General features: G+C 51.3%; 2 protein-coding genes across 2 annotated transcripts in view; one reads left to right on the plus strand and one right to left on the minus strand.

Moving 5' to 3' along the window:
* Positions 1–3,734: 3,734 nt before the first annotated feature.
* LOC125626079 (uncharacterized) lies at positions 3,735–10,675 on the minus strand. Its single transcript, XM_048828769.2, has 5 exons — positions 9,363–10,675; positions 8,016–8,068; positions 6,490–6,693; positions 5,804–5,912; positions 3,735–5,182 (listed from the first exon to the last, which is right to left on the minus strand). The coding sequence occupies exons 1-5, from the start codon at positions 10,651–10,653 to the stop codon at positions 3,735–3,737; spliced, it is 3,105 nt and encodes a 1,034-aa protein (XP_048684726.2). The 5' UTR covers positions 10,654–10,675.
* A 7,326-nt stretch (positions 10,676–18,001) lies between these two features.
* The window catches only part of LOC125626078 (uncharacterized), a 35,181-nt gene continuing 25,747 nt past the window's right edge, over positions 18,002–27,435 (plus strand). Inside the window, exons 1-6 of the mRNA XM_048828768.2 lie at positions 18,002–18,360; positions 19,521–19,715; positions 23,398–23,474; positions 24,502–24,855; positions 25,777–26,115; positions 26,755–26,954. Coding sequence (XP_048684725.2) covers positions 23,417–23,474; positions 24,502–24,855; positions 25,777–26,115; positions 26,755–26,954 — 951 coding nt within the window. The 5' untranslated portion in view covers positions 18,002–18,360; positions 19,521–19,715; positions 23,398–23,416. The remainder of the gene's footprint in view (positions 18,361–19,520; positions 19,716–23,397; positions 23,475–24,501; positions 24,856–25,776; positions 26,116–26,754; positions 26,955–27,435) is intronic.

Raw genomic sequence — 27,435 nt, forward strand, 5'->3', positions numbered from 1 at the left:
TCTCACTGTGTGTCCGGGCAGCATCCAGCACAACTAGACCCCACCCTCCTCCCAAAGCTAGAGCCAGGAGTTCTGATATAAATGGGACTCTCTCTCTCTCTCTCTCTCTCTCTCTCTCTCTCTCTCACCGGCTTGTTTTATTGAGCAAAACAAATGAAAGAGGAAGATCCTGCCTGTGGTGGGGGACAGAGTGGGGAGAGGCCCCCCGAGACGGGAGAGCTGCTGCAGAGAGGTTATGTCACCTACACTAGCTGAGTGAAAGCCCTGCTCGAGCTCTGGTTATGTGTCTGAGGCCCTGCTTCCTGTTGACGGGCCAGAGCCTCTAAGTTTGTCTAATATCCACGTGCTGAATGGGACCCGCTAGAAAATCGCTGTCCCCTGGGTGGGGCCGTGGAGAGGGTTAGAGCTCCAAACGTGGGGTTGTTTAAGCCAGCAGTTCCCGAGATACAGCCACCCCCCGCAAAAGATCAGCCTGGGGAGAGGGGGCATTATATCATGCGGCAAGAAACGGGGAGGCTCAGATGAGAAATGTCACATCCACCTGCTGGCGCACGGCCTCCCCCTCTCTTCCCTGTGTGGCCCCCCCTGCGCCCACCTGTGTGACGCCCACAGCCTCCCCCTGCCCCTCCGATCCCCGCACCCCACCTGTGTGGGCCCCTACAGCCTCCCCCTGCCCCTCTGCTCCCCTGGCCCCAGCCCATCTGAGTCTCCACCAGAAGACGAGGTGCACTCTTCTGCACCCCAATAATCAGTCAGTGGATCAATAATAATTATTATTTGCTTCCAGCACAGCCATAGGTCTCAGACTGAGTGCCCTTGAGGGTGGGGACCCCAGATCCACCAGGCCACACGGTCTGTGGGTCAGGCAGTCCGTTCAAGAGTGGGGTGGGGGGAGGTATTTTTTCATGCTTTGTGTGTATAAAAAGATCTTCTACACTTTCCACAGAATGCATCCGATGAAGTGAGCTGTAGCTCACGAAAGCTTATGCTCAAATAAATTGGTTAGTCTCTAAGGTGCCACAAGTCCTCCTTTTCTTTTTGCGGATACAGACTAACACGGCTGCTACTCTGAAACCTACCAGTGTGTGTCTTTCCCCCCTGTAGTGGCTGGATCCTGGGAAGTGGTTTAGGGAGCTGCTATGCCGCACAGCGAAAGATGCGTCTCCTTTAATTCCAGGGTTAAATGCATTTACTCCTGCGTTTATTCCCCCCTCGTCCTCCCCGCAAGTCCAAGTTTCAGTCCTGGTGCCCGGTATCTTTCCAACAACTGCTCTGTTCAGGAAGCAGAGCTGCCCTGGCATCCCCAGGCGTAGCGGGGAGGGGAAGCTGCTTTAACCCTTTAGGGTCTCCAGCCCTGGTTGGTGGGTCCTGCCACAAAAAAAATATTTACGCTTTAAAAAAAACGGGTTTTTCAGCTGAACATTTTTCAGTTGGATGACAAAAAAAAATGGAATATTCTAAGAAATACCCCCCCCAACCAAACCCCATTTTCCAAACGACTCTAGGGCCCGTAGGAGGGTGGGTGCGGCTTCTGATAGCCCCACGACCCTTGCTAGAATTAAACACAGGGGAAATCAGCCCAGTCATCACAAACACACACACATAATCCCAGATGCACACCCACACACGCACAGACTCACTATCTCACACACAGACACATGATCCAAGACTCACAGTTACACACACAATCCAGGACTCAGGATTACACACACACACACAGTGTCCAAGACTTACACCAGGGGTGGGCAAACGTTTTTGACCCGAGGGTCACATCTGAGTATGGAAATTATATGGCAGGTCATGAATGCTCACAAAATTGGGGATTGGGGTGTGGGAGGGGGTGAAGGCTCTGGGGTGGGCCAGAAATGAGGAGTTCAGGGTGTAGGAGGGGACTCTGGATGGGCAGGCGGTTGGGGTGGGAGAGGGCTCCAGCTGGGGGTGCAGGCTCTGGGGTGGGGCTGGTGATGAGGGGTTGGGGGTGAAGGATGGTGCTCTGGGGACTGAGGGGCTCAGACGGCAGAAGGGGGATCAGGGCTAGGGAAGGGGCACAGGAGTTGGTCAGAGGTGTAGGCTCCAGATAGCACTTACCTCAAGCAGCTCCCGGAAGCAGCGACATGTCCCCACTCCGGCTCCTATGTGGAGGCACGGCCAGGCGGCTCCACACTCTGCCCCGTCTGCAGGTGCTGCCCCTGCAGTTCCCATTGGCCAAGAACCCTGGCCAATGGGAGCTGCACAGGTGACGCTTGCGGTGGGGGCAGCATACGGAGCCCCCTGGCTGCTCCTAAGTGTAGGGCCGGAGCGGGGACATGTCTCTACTTCCAGGAGACGTGCGGAGCCATGGCACATGCAGGGTGGGAGAAGCCCCGGACCCCACTCCCCAGCGAGAGCTCAAGGGCCAGATTAAAACATCTGAAGGGCCGGTTGTGGCCCCCAGGCCGTAGTTTTCCCACCCTTGACTTACACAGACACACAATCCAAGACATCATTAAACACACGTGATCCAAGACTTGCTATCACACACACAGATGCGCACAGACAGTACAAGACTCCTGATCACACACAGACACACACACACAATATGAAACTCATGATTACACACAGCCAGAGTCCAACACTCACTTTTACACATGGAAAAACACACAGCATCTGAGATTCATGATTACAGACAAACGCGCACAATCTCTCTCTTTCTCTCTCTCTCTCACACACACACACAAACACAACAAATACCAAGATTAGTGAATGAAGGTAAATGTGGATAGGCACTGGCTGGCGGGTGTGGAATCTAATGGCGTTATTACGTTAAACATGATCTGCGTCAGGGAGTGAATGAGTCAATAAAGCATCACATGATTGCAAGACGACGTGATTAGAATCGATACTGACTGTCAGCCTGTTGATACAGCGATGGCACATGATACCCGGCAAATTATTGTGAGATGTTTGTATTACGGTAGCATCTAGAAACCAAGGCCCCATTGTTCCAGGCACTGTACGAAGATATAACAAAGAGACAGGCCCTGCCCTGAAGGGCTTTCAATCTAAGCGGAAGACTATTGGCAATACGTAGATTCAACAAACAGGCCGAGAAAAAGCGCAAGGAAACAACAAGACGATACTGATCAGCATGAAAAAGCAAACACAGCAAACCCACTGCCCCAGCATTGCAGCTAAAGGCAACTGACAAGATTCACAGGGCAGGATCGTCCCACATGATTGGTGAGCTTCGGGTGGATTGACTTTTAATGAGGCTTTTAGGCCTTGTCTTCAAGGCCTTGTCTTCAAGACCTTGCCTTGTCTTCTTGTGCCGGTAGAACAGTGACATTCTCTGGCTCAGCTTAAACCCTCTCCCAAGTGACATAAACAAAACTGAAAAAAGCCACTCTTCTGCCGGAGTGAGAGCGTCCACACAGGAGGTTACACCAGGGTCATTCTGTCCGTTCAAATTCACAGCTTACGTTCTACCGAAAAAGTTTCCCATGAGGACAAGACCTTCAGCTTCTAAGCTTCAATGGAGCAATGGCCCGCAGCTGAGGATCTGGCCCCATTGACTCCCATTCTGCTACGGCCGATTGACCCCAGCTGGGGGTCTCTCCCATTGACCCCAATGGAGCTACAGCCGATTTGCCCCAGTGTGGGGATCCGGTCCGTTGATGTGTGTAAGGTGCTCATATACCGAAGTGATGGAGGAGCACAGAGGGACACAGGTAGGTAGAACTGGATTCAGTATAATTTTATTTTTGTTGTATGAATGTCAAGAAGGAAGCTGCCTCCTTCCTTGTGGGGCGAAACCTCAGGAGCGTTGAGCTGTCGCTGAGTCTGTCTCCTTCGTTATGGGCACTTTGACCCATGTGCAACAACACCCCTAAATGGTTTATGGGGACTGGACATGGGACTCCTGGATGGAGAAGCATGAAGCTTTCCTGCTTGAAGTCCAAGACCATGTCTGCTAGACAGCAGCAGGCCCATCCGACACGACATCCAATCCTAGATGGTGTTTCCTCTTCTGCCTCCAGCGCTTTGCTCAGAACCCGCTGGGTATCGTCAGCTACTGAGGCCAAACACTGCTGCAGCACGAAGAACGTGGTAAGCAGCGCCACCCCTCCGGGCACCATGGCACCAAATACGGGGAGGCGCTTCCATGAATATTCTGCTACCATCACGGTGGCCCCCACCGAGTCCGACAGCAGCTTCAGAGCCATCATGAGGGTCGTTCCCAAGGACGTCATCACGGCCGTCAGTTCCCCTATGGGCTTCCCAACCTGCTGGGCGAGAGCAGAGAGGGACCTGTCGTCCACGACGAAGCTGCTATAGTATCGGAACAGGTGTTTCCTGAAGATGAAGAAGGTGCACAAGAAAGAGAGGCCTGGGACAGGAACGGCAGTGAGAAGACATGAGAAAAGGGCTGTTTCCCAAATCTGCCCCTTCAGGGTGGCTTTTTTCTGCTTGACGATGGGCAAGGCGATAGCAGGCAGGCTAAGCAGGAAGGCGTGTCTCTTCAGGCTCTGCACCTCCGTCTGCAAAGTTTGCCTCAGGAGGGGAAAATCGTAGTGGTTGGGTTCCCAGCTGGACACGACAAAAACCTGTGGGTGGCCCACTCCTTCTGCTCCCAGGCCTCTCCTGCAGTCCTCCCTGATCTGCTGCAGGATCCTCTCCCCATTGTCGCTGGAGGAACGCTGCCTCCTGGAAGTGTCCAGGTCCACGTTGGCTTTGGAGCGCACAAAGTAGAACCTCTTGCCCAGTCTCTGGATCTCACGGACCAGCCTGGCGTGGTCGGAGCAGAAGCGCTGGGAGCCGACAATGATGAAGAACTCAAATTGGCTCAAATTGAACCGCTCACAGTAGATGTCTAGAGGGAAATAGGACACCCCCACCCCTGGTAGGTCCCAGAGGGTGACTCCTGGAAGGACAGGATCTGGATAAGCCATCAGCTCCCTCATGACATCCAGCATCCCGGTTTCAGCAGCACCTTCATCACCAGCATGTAGCCCCCGCATGGCGTTGATGAGGGAGGACTTCCCGGACCCTGACTCCCCTGTAACGGCAATGCTGAGGGTGTGGCTGTAAAAATCCTGCACATTAGAAATAGCTTCTGTTAGGCTCCCTTGATAGACAGCGGCTTTGAACCCATCGAGAGCCATGGTGCTCAATCTACTGCAGAGAAGAAGAAACATTTCAGCTCCTAGTTATTGCTACCTCTGGAAAATCCTACGCCGACAGCGGATTACTTATGGTGGCAACGTCAAGCACTCAAAAGTTAGGAAAAGGCATATTTATGGTAGCCTATGCAACCATAACTCTTCCCCTTGCGTATCTGGCCCGGGCACTGAAGGAGGCAGGGGAAGTATGGGAAAAACAGGAGTTGTTTGGTTTTAATCATTATTTATTATTTGTTGTATAATAGTGCATATGAATCCTGACTGAGATCGGAGCCCGCTGTGCCAGGCAGCAGAGGAGTGTGGTGCTGGCCACAGTGACGGGGTTTGCATCGGCTTTGAAGGCAGCCAGGCTGGGGTTTCCCGTGCCAGCGAGCTGCATCGCCTGGGTCCGGTTCCTGTGAGGACTCTGTCAAACCCAGTTGTCGGTCTCCCCCGTCAGTTAGCAGCTGTTGTGGGAAGTCATGGCGGAGGGGGAAGAAAGCCGGTATCTCAGGCAGGTGGGGCCAGTGTCATGCGGGGCTTTGAAACCGAGGGCAAGGAGCCCGAACGCGGTGTTCAGTGGGGAGCCAGAGCGAAGAGCGAAGACCCGGACAACGTGTCCCTGGGAGCCCGTGGGGCTGGGCAGACGCTGCCGCACTGTGAACCATGCGGCGCATTCTCAGAGCTCGGCCTCGTTTCCTGAAGACAGGAAACTGCAGCTGCCTTATCAGGGCCTTTCCCGTAACTCGCGGCCCGCTCAGCAGCGGTGACCGGCTGGCCGGATGCAGACAGATGGGAGGGTGTTCCGCTGGGGGAGTGCGCAGGAGCGGGGCAGAATCAGCCTGGCCTGCGCAGAGGCAGACGGTTCCCTAAACGGGATGCCGAGTGGTGATGCGGGTATTTTGCTGCAGGTCTGTGTGGATGGTCTGACTCTGGAACAAACCTGGCTCAGGGTGGAGTCAGGGATGGCTGGTAACAAACCCAATTTAGCTAACTCCGTTCTAGCCACGTTGCTTCCCAGGCAGGAGTGTCCACACAGCCTGGCACAGGGACACCCGCTCCAGGTAAACCAGCCCAGGAGGTGCCCAAGGCCAGGCGCCCCTCGAGCTGTCTAGGGCCAAGGGAAGGGGTTTCTCTGGCAGAGTTCTCCAAAGTAGTCCCCTCTCACTGCCAGAATCAGCTCCGCCTCGTGTGGGGGGCTGCTGCTGCTCCTCTCACCCCACTGCTGACGTTGGCCAGGCAGCGAGAGGCCTGGGAGACAGGGCAGGTAACGTTGGCCACGAAGCCAGAGCAAAGCTAGGTGTGGTCTGTGCTCTGCTGGCCCCTCCGCCTGGGCATCTGGGCCGCTCACCTGCCGGTTTCCTGCAGCTGCTGAATGGGGAGGGGAGGGGATGAGCCCCAGGAGACGGGAGCCCTCGCGGCTGCGGAGTCGTTGCCCAGAATGGCCCTGGGCTTCGGTCAGAGATGAAAGGCCGGAGCCATCCTTCGGAGGCGGTAGCACGGCGGCAAACGCTGCCGAGACCTGCCGCAGGAGCAGGGCGGCTGCACCCCTGGCCTGTGGGCGGGAGCCCGTCACTCAGGGCCCAAGTGCGGGAGCCAGGCAGGGACAGGGCCGAGCTGCTTGCAAAGTGGGGGAGCCCGCAGTTTGCACGGGTGGAACGAGGAGACCTGCTGTCAGGGGCACGCCTTCGTCACCAGGAGTCACAGTAACTTTTCACTCCAGAGACTCCAGCCCAGCTGGAGGGGGCTGAGCAACATCGCCCAGGCTGGCTTGCCATGCCTGGAGTGTAGGCCCCCAGCCCCCCAGCCCATTTCCTGGTGGACACAGCTCTAAATGTTGCCATGCAGTCAGGGGGTGACAGTGTGCAGTTATCACACACACACACGCAATGCAGGGCTCAGCCCCTCCAGCAGGGGGCAGCACTCACGCACACACACACACCCACACACACACCGAGCCCCAACTTCCTGCCCCAGCCCTGAGCCCCCTGCAACCCAGAGCCCCCTCCTGCACCCCAAACCCCTCATCCCTGGGTTGCCTAAGCATTTTGTTGCAGTCAGGACTCCCTGCAACTGGGCATTAACAGTTTTAACCCATTGGACTCCCTGCCACTGGACAGTAACTGTGTTAACCAGAGGGACTCCCTGCCAATGGGAATTAGTGGGGTTAACCCACGGGACTCCCTGCCACTGGGAATTAGTGGTGTAACCAGTGGGACTTCCTGCCAGTTGGAATTAGTGGGGTTCACGCACCGGACTCCCTGCTACTGGGAATTAGTGGGGTTAACCAGTGGTATTCTCTGTCACTGGGAATTAGCAGTGTTAAACAGTGGGACTCCTCCCACTGGGAATTAGAGGGGTTAACCCACGGGACTGCCTGCCACCGGGCATTAACAGTGTTAACCAGTGGGACTCCCTGCCAATGGGAATTACTGGGGTTAACCCATGGGACTCCCTACCACTGGGTTTTTCTCTCTGACCATTGTCGTCATGATCTACACAGAGGCTTAATTCAGGTTATAATTGAATTTATTACATGAGATGACTATATATGCACGAGCAGTAATCATAAAGAAACAAGCACACTAATTATTGATACAGCATGAATGCAGTTGCACTGGCCATAGATTACATCGGGCAGTGGTTTTCAAACCGTGGGTCATGACCCAGCACTGGGTCGCGGAACGGAAGGCGCTGGGTCGCGGCGGTTCTGGTCAGCACTGCCGACTGGGCCGTTAAAGGTCCCGTGGGTGGTGCTGCCCGGCTAAGGCAGGCTAGTCCCTTCCTGTTCTGACACCACGCTGAGCTCAGGAAGTGGCCAGCGGCAGGTCCGGCTCCTAGGTGGGGGAACCACGGGGCTCCATGTGCTGCCCCTACCCTGAGCACCTGCTTGCGCAGATCCACCGAGGAGCCAGACCTGCTGCTGGCCGCTTCCGGGTGCAGCGCGGTCCCCGGTGCCAGGACAGTGGGGAAGCCTGCCCTAGCACATCTGCTGCGCCGCTGACCGGGAGCCCCCGGAGCTAAGCCCGTGCCCCACCCGTGCCCCCCAATCCTTTGCCCCAGACCTGAGCCCCCCCAAAACCTGGAGCCCCTTCCTGCACCCAATCCCCCCATCCCTGGCCCCACCCCAGAGCCTGTACCTCCAGCCCAGAGCCCTGACCCCCCCTCCACCCCAACCCCCTGCCCCAGCCCAGAGCCCCTTCCCACACCTTGAACCCTCATTCCCAGCCCCACCCCACAGCCTTCACCTGTGCATCCCATCCCTCTGCCCCAGCCCTGAGCCCCTCCCACACCCCAAACCCCTCATCCCCAGCTCTGTTGGGTCGCGGGCATCAACAATGCTCTTCAACGGGGTCACCAGAAAAAAAGGTTGAAAACCACCGACATAGAATTTAGCTTCTATATCCAACTCGTAGCAATACGCTGGATTGTCCAAGGGCTCACCCGGGCTGTTGGGATCATGCTATGATTAAATTGCTCCTCGGATCACCTGATGCAAAACACAGCTTGGTTACAGTCGCTATATGAGCGTTGCAAACTCTTGTGATTCGTGCAGTTATTGGTAGTTCCCTGTAAAGCTTCCTGGCATCATGTGGTCATGGGAGACTCTCAGGTGTTATTTAAAAAAAGAAGTTTCTGGCCCTGGTTTTCAGGGGCTGTGCAGAACAGCAGCACACGGTGACCAGCAAACCCTCAAAACAGGAGGCAAATGAAAAAAAAAACAACATTTTTAAAAATCTCATGATTTTGAGGGGCCTGAGTGGTGATTTCTGAATGCTTGCAGTGACATTGCTGGGAAATGCTTGTTCCAGCACCCTCATTCATCTGTAACCCGGCTGCTAGCACACAAACTAGCCATGGTCTGCACTTCTTCAGATCAAAGGCATTGTTTAGAAGGTGCACAGAGTCTGCTGTAGGCAGTGGCTGGATGGTCGTGCAGGCCAGGTACGAAAGAGACAGCAGCTGATGGCAAAGTTGTTTGCGACACTGATTTACATTAGTTGAGGATCTTGGTTTATTTTGTTGGTTTTCCCGTTTTAGACAAACGGTTTGGCTATCCTAACAAGTCCAACAGAAAGACTAGAAACCCGACTCACCGGGGGAAATTAAAGAATGAAAGAGCCGCTTCTTTTCGGCTTGATTTTTAACATTTGGGGGTGAGGTGGCCCAATCTCCAGCTGGGATTGGGTCTCTTATTCATGAACAGGTCTGCTGATCATTTACGCTTTTTCCCGTCTTCCTTCAAAGCAGTCTTCCGAACCCTTTCGGCATCTTCAGCCACTTTATCGAGAAAGCTCAACAGCATGAAGTAGGTGGTTAAAAAAGAGATTCCCGCAGTTAACATGGGACCAAGCACTGGCAGATTTGCAGTTAATCTAGGTAAACCCTTCTCCTCCTTTAGAAGCATTTTGATTACAACATCTCTGTTTATTTCTTTTGCCCCAGGAGATGTGATAACGGCCTTCAACTCTGCTATCGGTTTCCCAGTCTGCCTGGCCAGATTAGCCAAGGAGCCCTCATCTAGGCGGAAGTGCTTGTAGAAGGCAATCATGGATCCCAGCAGGATGCTAATATCACAAGCAACAGAGAGCTGCGGGATTGGAATGACATTGACTAAAGCCGATGCGACAGAGATTAGCCATATCAGCTTCTGCAGGGCAGCTTTCTTCTCCTCTATGATTTCTGCAGACAGGTTTGGCAGACTGAGCAGAAAGGCAAGTCTCTGCAGACCTTGGAGATCATCCTGCAAAGTCTTGACCAGGGCAGGAGCATCATACTTAGTGAATTCACAACTGGAGAGAAGGAAAATCTCTGGGTTGCTCATCCCTATCTTTTGCAGGTGTTTCCTGCAGTCCATCCCGAGTCGCTCCAGGATGCTCTCCTGACTGAATGTTCTAGGGTGATCCCTTTCTTCGTTGCGCAAGTCTTCATCCACCTTGGAGCGCACAAAATAGAACCTCTTCCCCATCCTCTCGATCTCCTGGGCCAGGGCCACGTGGTTGCATTTGAAGCGCTCCGAAGCGATGATCACGAAGAAGTCATAGCGTTTGAACTTCACCTGCCGCAGGTACGTGTTTGGCTGGAAATCTGGGGCACCAATGCCGGGCAGGTCCCACAGGCTCACGTTGGGGTGGTTTGGATAGGGATAAACAGTCGGCTCCGTCGTCGTTTCTGTCACCCCAGTTGGGGCAGCCCCGTCATCCTCAGCGGTCAGTCCCCGGAGGGCGTTGATGAAGGACGATTTCCCGGCACCCGTCTCCCCCGTGACTGCGATGTCGAGCTTGGTGGATTTGAACGACTCCAGCTCCACCTGCACTGTGGAAGCCACTTCAGCCTGTCCTTTGTCTTTGAAAAGATCCATGAACTCCTCAAACACCTTTATGGAGCCATCGAAGAATTCCTTTGGGTTCGAGCTTAGATCCAGAGCTTCCATGAGCACTGAGATGGACTCCATACCCTTCATGAGCACTGAGACGGACTCCATACCCTTCGTGAGCGCTGAGACCAGCTCCATATCCGTGGCACCTACAAGAGATTCCCTCTTCCCAAGACAAGAAAAGGAAACGGCACGTTTCGGTTAGTGTAAATGCAGCCTTAAAAAAATAAACCGGTTCAGGTAGCGACGTACAGACTTGCAGCCGTGGGGCTGGTTTCACCCCCACCAGCACGTGTGCTGGAACTTGCATCCCCGTCCCCACGGTGCAGACACCTGAAGCACTGTAAATACTGGGGAACCTCCCCGGTGCACGGACTGTTACTCCTGGGGGGATTCTGCGCTACTGTGCACGTAATTAACGAGCTGTGCATATTTTTAATACTTTGGAGCAGAATTCTCCCAGGAGTAGTCGATGGGGCCGTCAGATGTGCTGCTCTGCCAGGAGGGGTGTCTGGTGATGTCTGGAGTACGTGTTGCTTTTGGGGATGAGTTGGGGATGGGAGTGAAAGCCAAGGACCACCCAGGACAGGCACAGGGGTGGAGGGAGAGGGGCTCAGACCACTCCACGAGATCGAAGCGCTCCTAATTCCCGATTCCCACATGGGGGGCAGGCATGGGGACAGGGTGGACAGGCCAGGAGAGGTGCGCGGGGGCGGCAGGCGGGGCTGCGGGAGAGACCTGGCCCCCAACTTTGGTGGAGTTGGCCCCCCCGTGCTCCATACATCTCGCCGCCCTTGTGGGTGCGGGAATATCCTTATGGGACCAGCTTCTGGGTGGAAGAGACACAAGCTTGCAAACTTCACAGAGTTCATCAGGTCTGGCACCAAATAATCATTGGTAGAACCCGTGATCCTTAAGAAAAGGATTTTTGGGGGGGGGGGGGGAGAAGAGGGAAAGCACTGGATTTTGGGAATCCCTGGCTTAAATGACCCCACATTTGGATCAGTAACCCTAGCCATGAGGCACACCCTGGATCAAGGTGATCTAATTAACTATGCAGACTTTAGAGCACTTAGAAGATACCGAAAGGTGGTCTAAATCTTAACTGAGCAGAGCTGCGGGTGCTGGCCCACTGTCATAGGAGGAAGGGCCAAGAGAACGTGCTCCTGTTTGCGTTGTGTTCTCCAGGGCGTTGGCTGGCTCACGGGAGCTGGGAATGGAAAATATTCCCATCGATAACTGAAACTGACAGATCAGCCAAGTACGGGAAATGCTGCTTCAGAGCTGATTAGAATTCGATTTAAGGTCAAAGTTTTGACATGCGACGTTGACAGTTTGTGTTTTAAAAGCTGCAAAGTTTCAACTTCTTCTGAGTCTCAATGTCTACTGTCATTCTTGTCTGACCCCCCCGATTGAAGGTTTAGATTGGATATTAGGAAAAACTTTTTCACTAAGAGGGTGGTGAAACACTGGAATGCGTTACCTAGGGAGGTGGTAGAATCTCCTTCCTTAGAGGTTTTTAAGGTCAGGCTTGACAAAGCCCTGGCTGGGATGATTTAACTGGGAATTGGTCCTGCTTCGAGCGGGGGGTTGGACTGGGTGGCCTTCTGGGGTCCCTTCCAACCCTTATATTCTATGATTCTATGATTCTATGATTGTCTGACCTTCCCTGGCTTCCCGCAACTGTGAACATTTAAATCAATAAACATGCTTAAAGCCCATAATTGTGCACAACTGAGAAAACTGAAATCAATACAAATAAAACAAATGCTTAAAACCAAACATTGATATCAAATAAAAATACAAATTCTGCCAGGCCTCGCTATGGGCCTTTCTCCTCCACAGCGCTGGTTCCAGTCCAGCTCCAGGGTTTAAATCTCTGGGAGATTAAACAGCCCAAACTGGTGGTTGTATTTTTATGTGTATTCTGTGGCGGGTGAGAGATTTCTCACATTCTTTAATGCCTCGTTTTCGGGCCTTGTAAATGACAGAAACAGCCTTTGGGTTTTGTGGAGAGGAATGCGGGGTCCGAAATCTCAGTTAAGCTTCATCTCACCACTCGGGCGGCATGAAGGGGATTTAGTGTAACTGAGAATCTCCCTAGTTCCTTGGTATCTTCCCCCCGCCCTATAATTGCCCCGCTCGGTACCTCAGAGCTCCACAACTCTGCCTTGCCCCACCTGGCCCCTCAGGGGCCCTCCAGGGCTCCCCATCATTCCCCTTGTGCCCCCCTTCCCCGCCCCTCAACGCCCTCCCCGCCCCAGCTACCTCAAAGCTTCCTCCGCCTTGCAGCCACAGCAGCTCCCAGCTTTCTTCTGTGACGAGGCAGGAGCAAAGTGCAGGTGTTTTGTTATCGGGGTCACACCCCGCCTGGCAAGTAGTCAGCAACACTGACCAAGCCAGGCCAGTGCTTCAGCTTTGCACAAGCACCGTCTGGAAGTTACCTGCAGCTGGTGGTGAACGCAGTAAGAGAACAGGGGACGTGGCTGCTCAGACATTCACCTCGCCTTGCGACCAAAGCACCACCAAAACTCCCCTCTGCAACTTCTGTGCTCTCTCCTTGCACCCAGAGCCTCCAGGTAACCAGTCCAGCTGCCCACTGAGCGCCCCCTTGTGGGCATAGCAGCTCCACAGCACCCTGTCTCAGTTTCCCTTCTTCAGGGCTCCTCACCGAACACCACACACAGGAGTTTCTCCATTCAAACACCCCTCCTCAGAGTGAAGCATCCCAGGCAGGAGCTCCCTGCTCTGTGAAGCCCCGGCCACAGCTTCCCCTCTGGCTCTTCAGAGTCTCCTTGAACAAGGGGTCCTGTCATTTGACAGAGCGTGGGGGCCTGGCTTCCAACCCACCAGCATTCCTTCCCTTACTCCTAACCCTGACCTGCTCCCGGGGAGGGGTGCAAATTGCCACATGTAAAAACAATCCATCCCCCCCACCTGCCCCAAATCATCCCCCCATGTCACTGCCCCTTTTACTGTCCCAGACCCCTCCTGCCCATCCCTGCTGCCCCTAGCCCCTCGTTTCTTCACCCTCACATACTGACTGTCTCTCTCTGGACTCTATGTTGTCGCCCTGATCTCTGGCTCCATTCCCTTTTCCGTCCCGACAAGAGCTGGGCCCCATCATCGGCCAGTAACACACCCACCCACCAGTGGCCTGGATCCCAGGCCAGACTGTGAGCTGCCCTCTGGGCCATCTCGCTAGGGCAGTGCAGACCTGCTGATGAGCGGCGATGAAGCTCCAGTTGTATTAATTAATTAAGGCCTGGTCTACACGACAAAGTTAGGTCAAAGGAAGCCGCCTTTGCGTCTACAGTAGGAGGTCCCTTCCGCCAACCTAACCCGCCTGTAGCATTGACTTAATTACTTAATTAATTTGATGTTGATGGGTCGACAGCTTAGCTGAGCATGGTGACTCAATGCCCCAAATCTGCCCCAGCGTGGAGTACACAGGAGGCGGTGGATCTTATTGCCGTGTGGGAAGAAGAGTCTGTGGAGGCAGAGCTCCCATCCAGCCAAAGAAATGTCGACACCTACGCAAAGATCGCGTGGGGCATGGGGGACACAGGCTACACCCGGGACATGCAACAGTGCCGTGTGAAAACCAAAGCACTTCAGCAGGCAGGGGTATCAGAAGACAAGGGAGGCAAACAATCATTCTGGTTCAACAACGAGCTGCGTGCGATTCTCAGCAGCGACCCCAACGCTACCCCCAAAACGCAGCATGGCTACCTCCCAGGAGTCCCGGTCCACCTGGGAGAATAACAGGAGGGGGAAAGGAGTCCAGGAGAGCTGGCTGTATTTTAAAGAATCCTTCTTGAGGTTACAGGGGCAAACCATCCCAATGTGTAGAAAGAATAGTAAATATGGCAGGCGACCAGCTTGGCTTAACAGTGAAATCCTTGCTGATCTTAAACACAAAAAAGAGGCTTACAAGAAGTGGAAGATTGGACAAATGACCAGGGAAGAGTATAAAAATATTGCTCGGGCATGTAGGAGCGAAATCAGGAAGGCCAAATCACACCTGGAGTTGCAGCTACCGAGAGATGTTAAGAGTAACAAGAAGGGTTTCTTCAGGTATGCTGGCAACAAGAAGAAAGCCAAGGAAAGTGTGGGCCCCTTACTGAATGAGGGAGGCAACCTAGTGACAGAGGAAGTGGTAAAAGCTAATGTACTCAATGCTTTTTTTGCCTCTCTCTTCACGAACAAGGTCAGCTCCCAGACTACTGCACTGGGCAACACAGCATGGGGAGGAGGCGACCAGCCCTCTGTGAAGAAAGAAGTGGTTCGGGACTATTTAGAAAAGCTGGACGAGCACAAGTCCATGGGGCCGGATGCGTTGCATCCGAGAGTGCTAAAGGAATTGGCGGATGTGATTGCAGAGCCATTGGCAATTATCTTTGAAAACCCATCGTGATCGGGGGAAGTCACGGACGACTGGAAAAAGGCTAATGTAGTGCCCATCTTTAAAAAAGGGAAGAAGGAGGATCCTGGGAACTACAGGCCAGTCAGCCTCACCTCAGTCCCTGGAAAAATCATGGAGCAGGTCCTCAAGGAATCAATTCTGAAGCACTTAGACGAGAGGAAAGTGATCAGAAACAGTCAGCATGAATTCACCAAGGGAAAGTCATGCCTGACTAATCTAATTGCCTTCTATGATGAGATAACTGGTTCTGTGGATGAAGGGAAAGCAGTGGACGTGTTATTCCTTGACTTTAGCAAAGCTTTTGACATGGTCTCCCACAGTATTCTTGTCAGCAAGTTAGGGAAGTATGGGCTGGATGAATGCACTACAAGATGGGTAGAAAGTTGGCTAGATTGTCGGGCTCAACGTGTAGTGATCAATGGCTCCATGTCTAGTTGGCAGCCGGTATCAAGTGGAGTACCCCAAGAGCCTGGGGCCGGTTTTGTTCAATATCTTCATTAATGATCTGGAGGATGGTGTGGATTGCACCCTCAGCAAGTTTGCAGATGACACTAAACTGGGAGGAGTCATAGATACGCTGGAGGGTAGGGATAGGATACAGAGGGACCTAGACAAATTGGAGAATTGGGCCAAAAGAAATCTGATGAGGTTCAACAAGGACAAGTGCAGAGTCCTGCACTTAGGACGGAAGAATCCCATGCACCGCTACAAACTAGGGACCGAATGGCTCGGCTGCAGTTTTGCAGAAAAGGACCTAGGGGTGACAGTGGACGAGAAGCTGGATATGTGTCAACAGTGTGCCCTTGTTGCCAAGAAGGCCAATGGCATTTTGGGCTGTATAAGTAGGGGCATTGCCAGCAGATCGAGGGACGTGATCGTTCCCCTCTATTCGACATTGGTGAGGCCTCATCTGGAGTACTGTGTCCAGTTTTGGGCCCCACACTACAAGAAGGATGTGGAAAAATTGGAAAATGTCTGGCAGAGGGCAACAAAAATTATTGGGGGACTGGAACACATGACTTATGAGGAGAGGCTGAGGGAACTGGGATTGTTTAGTCTGCAGAAGAGAATAACGAGGGGGGATTTGATAGTTGCTTTCAACTACCTGAAAGGTGAATCCAAGGAGGATGGATCTAGACTATTTTCAGTGATAGCAGATGACAGGACAAGGAGTAATGCTCTCAAGTTGCAGTGGGGAAGATTTAGGTTGGATATTAGGAAAAACTTTTTCACTAGGAGGGTGGTGAAACACTGGAATGTGTTACCTAGGGAGGTGGTGGAATCCCCTTCCTTAGAAGTTTTTAAGGTCAGGCTTGACAAAGCCCTGGCTGGGATGATTTAGTTGGGGATTGGTCCTGCTCTGGGTAGGGGGTTGGACTAGATGACCTCCTGAGGTCCCTTCCAACTGTGATATTCTATGATTCTATGATTCTACCTCAGGCAACAACGAGGAGGACACTGTGGACAAAGAGCAGGAGAAGGAGAATGGAAGGCAGGCGAGCGGGGGATCCATTCTTCCTGAGAGCCAGGAGCTACTTTTAACCCCAGAGCAGTCCAGCCATTCCCAGAACAGCATCGTGGTCAGGTGTAATGCCAGGGAAGGCACCTCTTGTGGGGATGCAATTCCAATGAAACTGTAGGGGTTACATGCTCTTATATTTTATGTTTAATATGAAGGAAAAGTGAGGTGCAGTGTGTAGCTGATTCCCAGTGGCCGCCCCAACTACGCAGAGGGTTCTCTCCCAAAAAGGATGTTTATGTGCACAATGATGGCCCAGGAATCCTCCATGGAGATCTCGAGGAAACTTTCATGAAGGTTCTCTGCAATCCTTTCCAGAAGGTTTCTGGGGAGGGCTGCCTTATTGGGAACAGCCACAACCAGCCTCTCAGGTGCAGCAACGGAGGAGCCAGATGCACTGATGGTCTACTAAAGGGAATCCACACTCCCAAAGACTTTCCCAGGAACTGGATACAATGGAGACATCTCAGAGAGAGCACGTAGATAATGGAGACTGTTTAACTCAGGTCATAGCAAAGCCTAAGGGACTTAGGCACCAAAGTTCTATTTTGATAAGTGACTGAGGGCTATATTTCCATAGCTATTTAGGTATCTAAAGATGCAAAGAGGGGTTGGAAATCAATGGGAGTTGGGTGGCTACCCTGCTGGAGCACTTCCCAAAACTCCACTAGGTGCCTTTCTGCATCCTCTGGCACCTAAATACCTTTGAAAATCCAGCCCTTAGCTCCTAAGGCACTTTTGAAATGTTTACTCCTGGTTCTTGTTTATTTGGATATTATCCAATTCCCCAAAGAGCTTCATGGGGTTTTGAAACCGTGACCCCTCGGGAGGGAGTTCATGAGCATCTCCCCGTCAGTCCCCCAGGACTAGGGGACTACCCCTATCTGGCCTTACTCCAGAGAGAGCTAAAGCCACGGCAAGAAGGTGGGGAGCACACAAGTGCCCAACTGGTCAGCTAAGAGTGACAATTCCCTGCCACCTCTCCTGGCCACCCACTGCAACCCACAAATGACACATCTAGCAAGGTCATCTAGCCCTGCTGGGGCTGGACGAAACCCAGTCAGGGCAGGTCTGGGTTTACTTGGTCCTGCCTTGGCGCAGGGGGCTGGACGTCATGATCCCATCCAGCCTGACATGGCCATGATTCTCTGGAAACACCACAGAAAGGAGGTTGGTGACCCCTAGCACCATGCTGGGGCATCGGGGCTAGCCCTGAGTGCCAGGGGAGAGTCCCTGCCCTGCCCCCTGCAGCACAGCGCCCCCTAGCACTGGCCTGGGGCATGCTAACCCAGCTCTCTGCCAGGGGACTCCATTAGGGCATGTGTAAACCCTCTGGCAAGAGTCAAAGAGCGTCCTCCCAGGAAATTTGGCAGCGTCACCTTCAGCTCTTTGGCCAGGGCTGCACTACACACTTACTGTGTCACTCAGGGGGGTTGGGGGTGTGTGTGTGTGACAAATCCACACACCTGCAGTGTAGACAGCTGCATGTGGATGGGAGAGTGTCTCTCACGGAGGTGGAGTTACGAAGCTGACGGGGAGAGCTCTCTCCCGTTGGCTTAGAGCGTCTCCCCAGATGTGCGAGGGGGTGCTGCAGCCACGCCGATGTCCATTTCTAGTGCAGACCTGCCCCTAATCTCCCACCGTCTGTGACGTTCAGGATTCTTGGTGCGGGTCGGCTTCCCGGCTCGTCGGCTGGGGAGCCGGCAGCGCTGGAACTGGGCTGTTTGCTCACTGCTTTCAAAGTGAAACAGGAGAAAAAAAAACCTGCCAGTTGCTTTCACTTTCCAGATCATTCACCTTGCTCGGTGATGGTGGGAGAGAGCCATGAGAGCGATGGGAAACCGAACACAAATCACTCTGTAAGCTCTTTGCAGAGTCGGGGCACCTGGGAGGGAAGCCGGTAAGTGGCCTTTCTTGGCTTTGGGCCTTGTTTTGTCAGCAGCTGGTTGTTTGAAGGCCAAAGAGGCACTGTAGCAGCTGCTGACGAACTGCCATTTTAGGTGTCCTGAGCTGGGCTCTGCTCCTAACGCTCCACACGGGCCATCGAGTTAGCCAGGGTCAGGCCACTCGATGCAGGATGCTGGGCAGCATGTGGCCATGGGGGAGGCTCTCCGGTCTGATCGGGAGGACACGTTCTCTGGGAGAGGCACAAGCCCTCAGTTCCCAGCACAGAAACATCCTCCCCCCCCTCCATTTTCTATTTGTAATAGAAAATGATCCCCTTTCTCTAGACCAGTGGTTCTCAAGCAGGGATACGTGTATCCCTGGGGGTAACCAGAGGTCTTCCGGGGGTACATTAACTCAGCTAGATATTTGCCTCGGTTTACAACAGGCTACATAAAAAACCCTGGCGAAGTCAGTGCAAACTAAAATTTCATACAGACCATGATGTGTTTACACTGCTCTATATACTGTCCACTGAAATGTAAGGACAATATTTATATCCCAATCGATTTATTTTATAATTATATGCTAACTACAAGAAAGGAAGCAATTTGCCAGTAATAGTGTGGCTGTTGTGACACTTTGGTCTTTTTATGTCTGATTTTGTCAGCAGGTCATTTTTAAGTGAGGGGAAACTTGGGGGTACACAAGACAAATCAGACTCCTGGAAGGAAGTGGTTCTCAAATTTTTATACTGGTGACCCCCTTTACATAACAAACCTCTGAGTGCAACCCTCCTTGTAAATTAAAACCACTTTTTAAACACATTATAAATGCTGGAGGCAAAGCTGGGTTTGGGGGTGAAGGCTGACAGCTCATGACCCCCCATGAAATAACCTAGTGACCCCCTCAGGGGTCCCAACCCCAATTTGAGAACCCCTGCTAAAAGGGGTACAGTAGTCTGCTCTAGAGGGCTGGTGCTTCATTTCGGCTTCCCCTGGGATGCCGGAGAGAATTGGATTCCTGCTACGGAATTGCATTCAATGTCATTTACACCAGGGAAAGGGGTGTGAGCATCAATGAGAAACCAGGTCTGCATTTTTTAAAGGCGTTTCCACAGCACCCTGCCAAATACATCTGCAACCCCTTTGCTTTCCTGGCTATTAAATTACATAGGATATGAGAGATTGGAACCAGCCGGGAGTTACGCCTGAGCGCTACGGGGGTGAGCGAGAGGGGAATCGCGCCCTGTGCCTTCGTTCCTGATGTTCAGCGGATCGCCTGGGGCAGGAGCCAGCTCTTCACAGACTGTCCTGCCTTCACTGGCAGACGCAGGCTGCTCCATGACGAGAGTGCAGTGGACTCTCTGCGGTCAGTATTCCAGCTCTGCTCGCCTCTGTCTTATTGATGACTCATGATGCTGCTGATAACGACTTCAGTGCCTAGGAGCCCCAGTCTCAACCCAGGACCCCACTTTGCTCGGTGTGGTACATTCTGATTGCTATTTATTAGGTGTACTATGGCAGCGCCCTGGAACCCCATCCAGGCCCAGGACCCCAAGGTGCTCGGCACGATACATTATGATTACTATTCATTAGGTGTATCACGGTAACACACAAGTACCCCAGCCCTGGCGCAAGACCCCATTGTGCTCAGTGCTGTGCATTACTATTGCTATTTATTAGGTGTATTACGGTAGCATCCAGGCACCCCAATCATGGCCCAAGACTAGGGGGCATATGTTATTATTGCTATGTATTACGGTAGCACCACAATTCCCTAGTCTCAGACCAGAGCCCCATTGTGCTGGGTGCTATTTAAGCACAGAACAGTTTACTCTTAAGCAAAATGAGTTGCCATGGGATAACAGGCAAGGTCTCCCACAGTATTCTTGCCGGCAAGTTAAAGAAGTATGGGCTGGATGAATGGACTATAAGGTGGACAGAAAGCTGGCTAGATTGTCGGGCTCAACGGGTAGTGATCAATGGCTCCATGTCTAGTTGGCAGCCGGTATCAAGTGGAGTGCCCCAAGGGTCGGTCCTGGGGCTGGTTTTGTTCAATATCTTCATAAATGATCTGGAGGATGGTGTGGATTGCACCCTCAGCAAGTTTGCAGATGACACTAAACTGGGAGGAGAGGTAGATATGCTGGAGGGTAGGGATAGGATACAGAGGGCCCTAGACAAATTGGAGGATTGGGCCAAAAGAAATCTGATGAGGTTCAACAAGGACAAGTGCAGAGTCCTGCACTTAGGACGGAAGAATCCCATGCACCGCTACAGACTAGGGACTGAATGGCTAGGCAGCAGTTCTGCAGAAAAGGACCTAGGGGTTACAGTGGATGAGAAGCTGGATATAAGTCTGCAGTCCAAGAAGGCTAACAGCATTTTTATAAGTAGGGGCATTGCCAGCAGATCAAGGGACGTGATCATTCCCCTCTATTCGGCATTGGTGAGGCCTCCTCTGGAGTACTGTGTCCAGTTTTGGGCCCCACACTACAAGAAGGATGTGGAAAAATTGGAGAGTCCAGCAGAGGGCAACAAAAATGATTATGGGGCCGAAGCACATGGCTTATGAAGAGAGGCTGAGGGAACTGGGATTGTTTAGTCTGTGGAAGAGAAGAATGAGGGGGGATTTGATAACTGCTTTCAACTACCTGAAAGGGGGTTCCAAAGAGGATGGATCTTGACTGTTCTCAGTGGTAGCTGATGACAGAACAAGGAGCAATGGTCTCAAGTTGCAGTGGGGGAGGTTGAGGTTGGATATTAGGAAAAACTTTTTCACTAGGAGGGTGGTGAAGCACTGGAATGGGTTCCCTAGGGAGGTGGTGGAATCTCCATCCTTAGAGGTGTTTAAGGCCCGGCTTGACACAGCTCTGGCTGGGATGATTTAGTTGGGGTTGGTCCTGCTTTGAGCAGGGGGTTGGACTAGATGACCTCCTGAGGTCCCTTCCAACCCTGATCTTCTATGATTCTATGGTACGCCCACAGTATGGCAACAGGGCCAAATCCAGAGGAAAAATCTCCTCCCTGCTCCTGCTTGAGATTCCCTTGTTAATCATCCCAGGATTACATCAGCTGTTTTGGTCACACAGTCACATTGGGAACCCACATTCAGCTGATTATCCACCATGACCCCTAAATCATTTTCAGAGTCCCTGCTCCCCAGGAGAGAGGCCCCCAGCCTGCAAGTTGGGCCGACATTCTTTGAATACTAAGGAGGGAGCGAAGAAGTGTTAAACTGCTACCTTACTGCTTGGCCACCATCCTAGTTTTACTGTTTTCTGAAGGCCAGGTCTTGTAAGTACACCAAACCTTGTCTTTTCAGGGCTGTGACATTAGTTATATGAATGCTTTTGTAACAATTTATTGGCTCTGCTAATAAATAACCAGAGGAAAAAAGAAATGAAAAGGCAGCATGTTCAAAACTGACTAAAGGATGTACTTTTTCATGGAACAGTGAACTTGTGGAACTCCCTGCCACATGATGTGGTTGAGCCCAGGACCTGGACAAGATCTGAAGAGGGATTGGACGGTTATCTGCATAACAGGGAGATCCAAAGTTAGAGGACTTAATGCTAACAAACATTTTGGAAGTGAGACTGAACCACATGCTTACACCAATCTCGAGTTATAAAAGATTAGCATGAGACTGCACAAGTCGGGCAGACCATCCACAGCTGTGGGTTTCGTGCAGCTTCCTCTGAAACGTCTGGTGAGAGTCTCTGTTAGGGACAGGGCACTGGACTACATGAGCTGTGGGTTTGAGCCAATCTGGCATAAGAACATAAAAGTGGCCAGACTGGGTCAGACCAAAGGTCCATCTGGCCTAGTGTCCTGTCTTCCCACAGTGGCCAATGCCAGGTGCCTCAGAGGGAATGAACAGAACAGGAAATCATCAAGTGACCCCTGTCGCCTATTCCCAAATTCTGTCCCTGCCCATCCTGGCTAATAGCCACTGATGGACCTATCCTCCATGAACTTATCTAGCTCTTTTTTGAACCCTGTTATAGTCTTGGGCTTCACAATATCCTCTGGCAATGAGCTCCACAGGTTGACTGTGCGTTGTGTGAAGAAATACTTCCTTTTGTTTGTTTTAAACCTGCTGCCTATTACTTTCATTTGGTGACCCCAAGTTCTTGTGTAATGAGAAGGAGTAAACAACACTGCCTTATCTACTTTCTCTGCACCAGTCATGATTTTATAGACCTCTGTCATATCTCCCCTTAGCCATCTCTTTTCTAAGCTGAACTGTCCCAGTCTTATTAATCTCTCCTCATTCCATCCCCCTAATCATTTTTGTTGCCCTTTTCTGAACCTTTTCCAATTCCAATAGATCTTTTTGGAGATGGGGCGACCACATCTGCATGCAGTGGTCAAGCTGTGGGCGTACCATGGATTTATATAGAGGCAATACGATATCTTCTGTCTTATTATCTGTCCCTTTCTTAATGATTCCCAACATTCTGTTCCCTTTTTTGACTGCCGCTGCCCATTGAGTGGATGTTTTCAGAGAACTGTCCACAGTGACTCCCAGATCCCTTTCTTGAGTAGTACCAGCTAATTTAGACCCCATCAGTGTATATGTGTAGTTGGGATTAGGTTTTCCAGTGTGCTTGACTTTTTTCATTTTTTTCACTTCTTAATTTTAACATCCTGTGGTGTCTGAATCAAAACTTTTCAGAACTTGCAATTTCCTGCAGGATGGAAACTGCATTTCCCTGATCAGCTCTGGGACAGTGGCAGGGATAGAATCCACTTCTCCAGCATTGGCATGCAGGTTCCTCAACCAGGGTGCCAGCTTTTCTCTTTCTGACATCCCCTGCCTCAGTCACTATACACCTTCCATAAGACAGGGGTCCTACAGACAATAGCCTGGTTCACCACACAGCCCTCCTCCACTCTCAGTCCATCCCATGGACTGAACAGGTTTTGCTGATTTTTATGGGGAGCACCACCACCTCCCGGGTGAGAGAAAGGGGAATCAGATCTTGGGGTTACAATTCTGAAGTTAATGGTGCTTTGGACAGAACCTCTTACTCTCTCTCTTGCAGATGCCAGCCTGTCTGCAGCATGATGAGGTGGGAGCCCCGCTGGTTGATTCGCTTGGTTACATTGTGGACTCTCGGTGGTACGTATTTCCTGCTTTGCTCTTCTGCATCTCTTAAGAGATTAATATAGTCTTCTTTATACACACACACACGCTCACGCACACCCACAGCTTTCTTGCCATGTGCCTCCTTCCTATCCTGAAGTCAGTCCTTATCTTTGATGATAGTGCTGCAGAAATTACTCTGCTGGTTTTGTCACAACTGAAAGATAAAATGGCCTTTTCAGGGAGATTAAATACAATACAGAAGAATAACTAACCATTCCAAAGGAGTTTATCTTAAGTATTTACAAGATGCCCACTACTGTGGTATCTGGGCACCTTTAAAAGGCCTAAATTGGATCAATAACAATGCATTAATTGTAAAAATCTCCAGTGTGACTTCTTAAGTATACTAAGGACTGGTCAAAAAAGCAAAAACAAAACAAAAAAAAACATTTTTTCCCCTCTATGAAAATTTTTGAACAAAACATTTTCACCCAAAGCTTTTTGATTTTTCCAGATTTCAGAAAGCAAAGAACAGAATTTTGCATTTTGGTTTTAGAAAAACTGAATGTCTAAAACCCGAAACGTTTCTGGTTTTTGGCTGAAAATGCTTCGTGATGCCTCATAGGAGTTGTTGTCCTCACGTCCTCATTTTCCTGTATGGGCCAAGCTCCCTAGCTGGACTACATCTTCCATGATGCACCATGTCCAGGACTCAATGAGGCATCAGTTGAAAATTTTGGTGGAAACTATTTTTCCTTGTTTTTTATAGAATATTTCCATAGGGGGAGGGAGAGACATTTTTGACCAGATCCACTAATCTACTCAGCAGCTGAGGTCCAACTAACAACTGGTATTTAGAACAGAGGAATATTGTATTGTGATTTTTAACAATATATTATTTATTAATAATGAACTATGTAACCACCGTGTCTCTGTAGGAAATGGAACAGACCTTTCACCTGTGTGGTAGGTTTTTCAAAGAACTTGTACAAATATCTGGGGAGAGAGAGGGGAAACAGGCTGAAGTTAAAAGATTCTGGCACCTTTGCTTGCCTTTAAGGGGTTGCTGGAGCTCAGTCACCCGTCACTGCTCAGTATGGAGAGAACGTCATCCTGAACTGCACCTTCCCTTTCATATCTGGGGTGAAATTTCAGCGCTTGATTGTCACCTGGAAGAAGGAAAGAGACAACGGACCAGGTCTGCTGGTCCACAAATACTACTGGGGGATGGACCAACTATATAAACAGGACAAAGATTACAAGGGCCGCACACGGCTTTTCCCAGAGCGATTCCCTGAAGGAAATGCATCCTTACAACTCCATAGTGTCCGCATGCAGGATGAGGGATCGTACTGCTGCTATGTCAACTCTGAACTGAACTCAACTTCTAGAACGATGCCACTCTCAGTGATAAGTATGATGGTGATTCTTGTGCACTTTCCTAGCATCTGACGAGCTTCCATTCTCCAGTGCGGACTCGCCCTGTCACGGCCCCGGGCACTATGATTACATGGCTGTGTCAGAGGCTGTATAATTCTCCTCTGGGAAAAGTTGTGGCATAAATCATTGATGGTGCTGCATAAATCAACACCAGTTGTGCCTGTTAGACACCGCCCATTGCAAGAGGAGGTGTAGTGCTGGACCACTCCCTGGGCATTTGGAGGCACCTTGCACATCTCCAGTTGTGCCGGCGGAGAAAATAATTGGCTCTCCTGCTCTCTGCATGAGAACTGAAACGTGTTAGTCTAATTAGAGTAACTGGGCTCAATATGGGGGTAATTAGGTGGAATTTAATGGTCTGTGCTATACAGGAGATTAGACTAGATGATCTCCCTTAAACTCTGTGAAACTCTGCCTTTCCACACAAGTGTAGGTCACACTATCCCACAGTGTCTTTATCCCCCCTCTAGTGCCTGTTCCACGTAAAATGAGAACAACCAACTACTGCTGCCAGGTAAAGGAGTTACTCTTTTAGCTCATGCAGTAGAAACTTATGTTTTTGGCACTGAAAGTGTCGAGGTCCCATCCCCACTGATATCCCAATGGTGGGGTGGCTGGCATGGTTGTTGTACACATTTTTATAGTAGTAAATTTTGGGGTGGAGGAACATGGGTGAAGAACATATTTTTCCCTAGAGAAAATATTGACAGAGAAATAATATGCTGTGAATTCTTCTTAGATTATGGAAAATCTGTTTATGGGCTGTTGTGTGTGTGATGAGTAAGGTTCTTTGTGTGTTTTGTTGGTGGAAGTTTTCTGAAAAATTAAACAAAAATATTTGGCAAAAAGTGTGGGTGGAGCTGGGATGAATAATCCCAACTTTCTTCTCTCTAAGGGGAGATTCAAGTAGAGGAGACCATCAGCGCTCAGCAAGGGGAGGACGTCATCATGAACTGCTCCTTCGGACCTGTGTCAAACCTTCAACTATTGAACATCACCTGGAAGAAGGGATCAGATCTCCTGGTTCACAGCTATTTTTCTCAGCTGGACCAGCTGGAAACACAGGATGAGGCTTACCGGGGCCGGACCCAGCTGTATCCGGAGAGATTCCATGAGGGAAATGCGTCCCTGAGACTCAAGAACGTCCGGCTGGAGGACAAGGGTTTCTACACCTGCCACGTCAAGCCGGAACTGGGCAGGTTTTCCATGCGAATGAGAGTGACCGTGGAGAAAGGTAGGGCTCCACTTTCAGAATGCAGCAAAATCCCAAAGCTTGGTAGCCAGGACCATTTGATCAACTCAGACGTATCACTGGGTTCTGAACTAGCCATAACTACTCAGGGAAAAGACCTGGACAGCTCAGTGTAGGCACAGGGATCTTGTAGAGCTGTAAATGGCACTGGAGGTGGGGGCTGGGGAATGGAGGGTTTGATGGGGATGCACAATGCGGAGACCAGATGGAACTGGAAGAGGAGGGTTGGGGGGATGGTGTGAGAGAGGAGTGGGGCTAGGCAAGGAGGGAAATGGGAGGGGAGGGCGGCTGAGTAAGATGGATGAGGGCTGGGTGACAAGGGAATGGGAGGGAAGGGTGGGGGAGGTGGGTGATGTGGGAACGGGGGGCCAGGCAGGGTGGGGGAGTGGGATGAGGAGGGCATGGGGGCTAAGTGTGGGGGCGAATGGGAGGGGAGAGTGGAGAGGCTGGATGGGAGCGGGAACGGGAGGGGATATTTCCATTTGCCAGTCTGGCTATTATATTCTATGATATGAAGATGCTGCAGAGCTCCTTGCGTATTTCAAAGGGAAGGATTTTGAAATTTCCCCTCTCTCAGTTGTGTTTTTAGGCATCTCTTGCAATTATTTTTGTCTCTTACAGCTCCTGAGAATGCCCACTCATCATGGCTCTGGCTTCTTCTGCTTTGTGTTACCATTCCACCATTAATATATATTATCCTTAAGAGCCGCTATCCTTCCCTGCTGCAGTCACTCAAGAATCTGCAGCCATTTAGACCCTGGGAAACCCAGAAGTCAGGAGTATGCACCACAGCCCCGCACCCCCCTGATGACTGCCTCCAGGTAACTCTCCAGACCATTTGTATTTCCTTCTTTGTTTGTGTATGTGTGATGGGCCCTGTTCCAGAGCCCCAGTAACACCACCCAGGAGGACAACTGATTTGTGAAGAAGTCTGACCTCAACATCTACACGGCTGTTTTTAGTGCCGTAGACCCGGGCGCCGAGACTCACTGCCACAGGCTTTAAACCGCAGTATAGATGTACCCAGTGGCTAAGGGTAAACAGCTTGAGGGGACCTGCTCTTCTAGGTATTACTATTAGGGTATGTCTACACTTGCAATTGAGCAACAAAACTCCCTGCGAAAGACCCTGCCAACAAAGCGAACGCCGCTCGTGGAGGGTAGAAGTATTTAGTCAGCGAAAGTGCCAACAAACAGCGGCTACACTGCTGTGTTGACAAAGCCTTGTTGCTAAAAGCTGTGTAGTGTAGACATAGCCTTGGAAATATTCTTTGGTTCCTAACAATAACCAATTTTCTTCCTC

This window comes from Caretta caretta, chromosome 24 (genome assembly GCF_965140235.1).
Source record: "Caretta caretta isolate rCarCar2 chromosome 24, rCarCar1.hap1, whole genome shotgun sequence".
Lineage (NCBI taxonomy): Eukaryota > Metazoa > Chordata > Testudines > Cheloniidae > Caretta > Caretta caretta.

Bases quoted from the DNA above. Each gene is read 5' to 3' on its own strand.
- LOC125626079 (XM_048828769.2), bottom strand. From the start codon at position 10,653: ATGGAGCTGGTCTCAGCGCTCACGAAGGGTATGGAGTCCGTCTCAGTG. The intron at 8,069-9,362 runs GTAAATGATCAG...TGCACCCGGAAG, and splicing joins GAAGGAAGACGGGAAAAAGC to CGGCCAGCAGCAGGTCTGGC. The intron at 6,694-8,015 runs GTAGGGGCAGCA...TCCCGCCCACAG, and splicing joins TGCGCAAGCAGGTGCTCAGG to GCCAGGGGTGCAGCCGCCCT.